Source organism: Gossypium hirsutum, chromosome D05, assembly GCF_007990345.1.
Source record: "Gossypium hirsutum isolate 1008001.06 chromosome D05, Gossypium_hirsutum_v2.1, whole genome shotgun sequence".
Taxonomy (NCBI): domain Eukaryota; kingdom Viridiplantae; phylum Streptophyta; class Magnoliopsida; order Malvales; family Malvaceae; genus Gossypium; species Gossypium hirsutum.
The window spans coordinates 66359303-66365302 of record NC_053441.1 but is presented as its reverse complement, the minus strand read 5'-3'; the positions used below and the strand labels follow the sequence as shown (position 1 = coordinate 66365302).

At 33.4% G+C, this 6000-nt stretch overlaps 1 protein-coding gene across 3 annotated transcripts; it reads right to left on the bottom strand.

Annotated features, from left to right (window-relative positions):
- Positions 1-775: 775 nt before the first annotated feature.
- Positions 776-5620, bottom strand: LOC107903393 (uncharacterized WD repeat-containing protein C2A9.03). Of its 3 annotated transcripts, none has more exons than XM_016829415.2 (10): positions 5355-5620; positions 3953-4112; positions 3242-3409; positions 3085-3171; positions 2771-2905; positions 2543-2653; positions 2008-2099; positions 1822-1927; positions 1585-1671; positions 776-1503 (listed from the first exon to the last, which is right to left on the bottom strand). In XM_016829415.2, exons 2-10 carry the CDS (start codon positions 4088-4090, stop codon positions 1090-1092), a joined length of 1338 nt encoding a protein of 445 aa, XP_016684904.2. In that variant the 5' UTR covers positions 4091-4112; positions 5355-5620; the 3' UTR covers positions 776-1089. The 3 variants fall into 3 exon arrangements, with proteins under 3 accessions (XP_016684904.2, XP_040948522.1, XP_016684905.2); XM_041092588.1 differs by having other exon boundaries at positions 3953-4135; positions 5355-5471; XM_016829416.2 differs by lacking the exon at positions 5355-5620 and adding an exon at positions 5251-5328.
- Between the last annotated feature and the right edge of the window lie 380 nt (positions 5621-6000).

Below are 6000 nucleotides of genomic sequence, written 5' to 3'. Positions count from 1 at the left end.
CTCTTGGGTTCAAATCCTTGGAATACTCTATCTTCCATTGTAACAAAAATATTACAATTGACTTGTCACACTTGCAGATAAGCTGCTTTAATTTTTTTATAATTTTGTGTTGATTTTTTGTTTGGCTTTCGTACGCTGTGGCACGGTTAGTAACCACCCTAAAGAGGTCTTAACCACCTTTGACGTGGATTCTTATGTGTGAATGAATCCCAAAATCCAAATTGGTGAATAATAATAGATCATTTTGGGGTTGCCTAGTAATGATTCCTAACCGTCCAAATGAGTGAGCAATAGTCGTAGGATCATTTTAAGGTTGCCTATTAATAAAGAGGCACCCCTCAAACTACATGTAGAGCACAAACAGCCTAATAGAGTAAGCTAGTAAAATGTGTTGGAAAGGATAGTGTAAGTACTTGAGGGTGTACTAAGTTAATACAATTCCAAAGCATTCTCCTATAATCTTCCTTGTTTGCCTTTATCCCCTCTTTTAAGTGTTATCTAGCCTTTAACCTTGTGTGTCCTTTTGCTTTTGGCCTTGTTCGTTATTCCTTTATCATTGTCGGTTATTCCTTTATCATTGTCGACTGTTCAACAGTTGTCAAAGTTGAGCATTGTGTCCTAAGGTTACATGCTGAGCAAAGCTAAAGCCTCAATCATGGACAAATCTAAAAAATTACTTCTTTAATTATTTATCACTATTTTAATTTAATACATTTGGGTATTTATCACTATTTTTTGGTTAATATATTTGGGTATACTAGTATAGGAATCTTAGTTGAGTCAATTCCACTGTTCATAAATTCAAATTTAAAACCTGTAAAGTGTGTAGCTCCCCACCAAACGAAACCATACACGTCTATCACTCTTGTTCAAATTTAGAACACTATCTAATTCTACCCTCTCCCATTAACATTTTATACCATCAGAAAACTAAATTCTAATTCAACAGCAATCACCTAAAGTTACATAATTCGTTTCATTTTACATTTACATCTACAGTAAACCCTCTTCTACAGATTGAAATGATACAAGTTCCTCAAATATCATAAACTACACCAACATACTTGTTTTGCCCGCATCACAATCAACTCACATTAGGGAATCAAGATATAAGTAGTTCCTCTGCCGGCTATACTCAAGAAGGCTGCCATATGTACGATCCCATAAGCCAATAAAGAGAGACTCTGTGTCCGGACTAAAGGATAGGCCGGATATCTCACCAAAGAAATCGATTTCTTGCTCATTCTCGTACCCACTTTTGACATCATACACATGCACAAAGTCAGCAGGCTCAGCCATGGCCATGTACTTACCATCAGATGTGTAGCGAATGGACCGTATTGCTCCAAGGTTTCCCTTTAGAACAGCAATTGACTTTGACAAGTTTCGAACATCCCAAATTCGGCATGTTTTGTCTTGGTTCCCGGTTGCAAAAGTGACACCATCAGGATGCCATGCTGACGCAAATGAAAAGTCCAAGTGTCCACGCAAGGGCATAACAGTCTGCAATTAATTTCAGTATCAGCTGATGCTTTGCAATCTCCAAAAATGTAAACAATATTGCAAAAGCAGGATGACAAGTACCTTCCCTGTATCAGAGTCTACCAACATAATATCAGGGTTGTCTCCAACTATTATTAGAAGTTTCCCATCAGGGCTCAGAGAAGTATGCTGCAAAAGCAACATTACAAGCATAACTTTTAAGTATTTCTCACCATTTGCCTTTATTGGATTAACAGAATCAGAATTAATAATACACAAAATAACATTAGTGTATGTTTACAGATCTGAAACAATGAAATCCTAATGTATGTAACTTACATTGACAGGCCAAAGAAAATGAAAATGCTTGGAAAGCTGATATTTCTCCATATCAAAATCTCTGACTCCACAGTCATTATTTGAGGCCGTAAAGTGAACTGCGCCACTGGTAATTCAGGAACAAAGCAAATTAGGTTCAGGTTGACTGAGATCAATGTCAACAGCAGATCAGGAAACAAGAAATACCTTGGAGTGACATAAATCTCAACGGCATTTGTAATGGCATTGTCATCATAAGTTGTCCTGGAGCAGAAGCTTATTCCAGGTCGATCTAAATGCTACATTAGAGATCAAAATCGACTAATTAATTCTTAAATAACTGGCATCAGGAAAACAGCAACCAAGAGCTAAGGGGAAAAAAGAAACTATCCAAATACATTTTTTTACCTGTCATTCACAAAGTTTTAAGCAGTAAGTAGTTCAAAACAAGACAAACAAGTAGATAAGGTTTGGAACAGAATGAGCGCAAAATCATTAGCTCTAAAATGCATAATAGAACCTTCTACTCAGATCCATCTTACAGGATCACAGATATGTCCAACAATAGATTGTCTATAACAGTTAAGATATAAATGTTAGGCTTCAAGTGACTTGCAAAAACTGAAAAGTAGCTACATTGCATGGAAAAGTAGCTCCGCAATCACTACACAAAGGCTTATCCCTCTTTCTGACCTCTTTTTTGTCAATGAAGGATTGAAAGGAAAAAAGTTGCTTTCCTTACCTTACATATTAGTTCACCCTGGAATCCTCCAGCAACTAGCAGGTTATCCTTTACTGCAAGAGTACTGACTTGAGTTTGCGTAAAACCTTCCATCAGACTTCCAGGATGTTTCTAAAAGGGAAAAACACGCAAATCAATCTGAGGAAACAATATGGGGGATAACAAGAAAAGAAAAGGAAGAAGACCAACAAGTCAGATAAAGTGCCAAATCACTGCCAGAGCACAGACCTCAGATGGTGCCACATGCCCAGAAACATTAAGAATTTCACGCTTCTTGTGTGTCAATGAAGACCAATGCATGACAGAAAATTGTGACATGAGATAAACATCATGTTTTGATGTAGCCCATACCAGGTTCCTCAACTGCATCACCACAAATTGATATGTCTATCACTAACAATAATGATCACACCACAGTCAAGCAGTAAAAGAGGAAAGGACTGGCCGTACAACTACAAGATATGAGAAAGAATTTTAACAAGAAAAAGACAAATCCTTCTATGACATCACAGGTCTTGAATGAAAATTCCCATTCAGCTAACCTGAAAATGAAGTATTGTTGATTTCACAGATCTTGAATTTAGCCTGAAGTCATAGTATGATGCACCCTTCTTGGTAATCTTGCAATCCTACATACAAATTGAAATTTCAATTTAGCACATTTTAGAAGGAAAGCGGGCAACTTTTAAGTACTTTTACCTTCCCTGACACTTCCCCAGAGTGGGGGATATTCTCATAGTTCTTATACTGTTCTAGCCTAGTTTGCCTGTATTTTTCCCTAGTGATGCTTAGCTGATCCCAAGGTATTCCCTGGATGTCTTTTCCTCTTCTAGCTTCAGCAGCAGAAGTATCAGATATTTTATTATTCTGCAATACCGTCAACTTATGTTAGGCTGGCTAGCAATCCATGAGAACTAGAACAGAAACTTTAAAAAAAAATTAATGGATAAATCTCAAAAACTACACATTAACTTCAACCTAATGTGCAAATTTGATACATGAACTTTGATTTGATACAATCATACACATGAAACTTTGATTGAAGTTGAAATGTATACTTAAAACTATGATTTTGATTCAACAGTACACATTTTAAAAAATAATTATATCAATTTTATTTATTTATTAGATAAAAATAATTATTTATATATGCAATATATAATTGTAAGGTAACTCTTTATTTATAATTATGTTAATGATTTGTGAAAATTGAATCAAATGAAAATTTCAAGTATAAAATTGCACAAAATCAAATTTTATGTATTAACATTGCACATTTGTTCAAAGTTGATGTATAGTTTTGAGATTTATCCCAATTTTAAAAAATAAAAAACACTTATTTTACGTTTGCCTAAGTTATGAATGAATTAATTTAAGTCCAATTTGCATCTTGTAAATCATCAAACAAACCGAGTAATCATATTCATCAACATCAGACTCCGAGCCAGACATATCTCTGCCGCAGAACTCTTCATCCATGTCATCTATGTCCTCCATGTCATACTCCTCTGCCATGTATTCAGCATCATCTTCTTGGTAATAGGACATATTCCACCAGAAAAAACTACACCTGTACCAATGTAGCTTCAAGCACTATAGTAACCCAACAATTATAAAGTAAATACCCTTAGAGAATCACACAACATTTAATTGGAAGATACTCTTCCCATTGATTTCTAAGGAGTAAACTCTGTGCTACGTACACTGGTGAAGAGATGATCAAAATTGATCAGATGACGACATTTAAAATCATAGGGAAAAGAAACATGGCATGTACTGCCGCAACAACTGATACAAGTTACAATATAAACAATGATATGTTTAAGACAATAAAAAGGATTAACATTAATTATGATTAAATTATCCAACAGTCTAATTTAAGGATATTGTACAAGTGGTAGTAAAGGATACTAAAACCTCATCCTAGTCACATTACAAAGAAAATCAAACCTACTCTTATACATAGGAATCCAGCTAAAGGAAAAAGAAAGGGAGATGGAAACAAATATCTAAAATAACATGCCCATAGAATCACAAATCCTTTATAATAGTAACAGTTTTATGCCAATTCTCAACATGTACGAAATACTTCCATCAGCATATAGATAAACTAATTAAAGACTGAGAGTGCACAAGTCAATGCCGCCATAAGTAATTTCGAGAAATTAACTACATTTTGAAGTTATTTTTGCAACATTTTCAATTCAATTATGCCATAATCATGTTAAGACAGATAAGAGATTTGCGTTTTTATTCAAGCATGAAATATCCGAAAAGCAAGAGTAAAACAACTTTGTCTCCAGATTTGGGAACTTTTGTCTCATAAAAAGATCGAGCTTTTTTTTTCTTTCTATTTTACATTCCCATTTGCGGAATTATTCATCCTTCTGGATGTTGGGGCCTAACAAAAAAGCCAAGTCTTGATCAAATTTATATACATGAGAATTATGTGTCCATGAATGAAACACGCAATTACTGGTAAAAAGAGGAAAAAATGGCACAAACAAGAACTGGGCTGATTAGTATGAACCCTAATTGAAATTCCAACCAAAATTTAATGTCCCGGATCATAACAATCATGCAACAACAGCAGGGAACAATCAATTGAGAATAATAAATGTTATCCATCAACAAAAAAACAATTAATTAAAAAGAACGGGGGCAAACTCCGAAATTGTTATAGGAAAGTAATTAACATCCGTACGCACCAATGAAGAGATAAACAGAAATGATCACATAAAGAAAACTGACTCGAGATCGAAGAATGCGAAAGCGAACAAGAAAATAAAAAATAAAAAGCGAGAGAGTTTACCTTTTAAAATGTAAGAGATTCTTACGGGAAGGTGATTACCGACGATCTGCAGATCAAAATATCTATACTCATATAAATGGAATGACTTAGGGCCTTCTTACATGACACATATCCTTTTTCCCATTTTCTTACACGAGAAGATAATGCTTAAATCTCAGAGTACATTTGGTTAGCTGTATTGGATTAGAGGTGTATTGGATTAGAAGTGTATTGGATTAGAGGTGTAATAGCAAATTAACTGTTTGGTTGAATGTAATGGAATAGATGCGTAATAGTAATCTTGTGTTTGGTTGAATGGAATAGAGGTGTAATAGCATAGTGAAAAAAACTAAAATGACTAGAATACCCTTAGCATAAATTTATTTTGGTAAATAATTATTGTTATTGTTATTTAAATTTTAATAAGATTATTATTATCAATAATAAATATTTTAATTATATTTAAACATAATTATTATTAAATATATTTTAATTAAAATATATAATTTAATAAAATTCTTAATAATTACCAGAAATTTGTTTTGGTAAATTATTATTGTTATTGTTATTTAAACTTTGATAAGATTATTAATATGAATAATACATAATTTAATCATATTTAAACATAATTATTATTAAATATATTATACTTAAAATATATAATTTA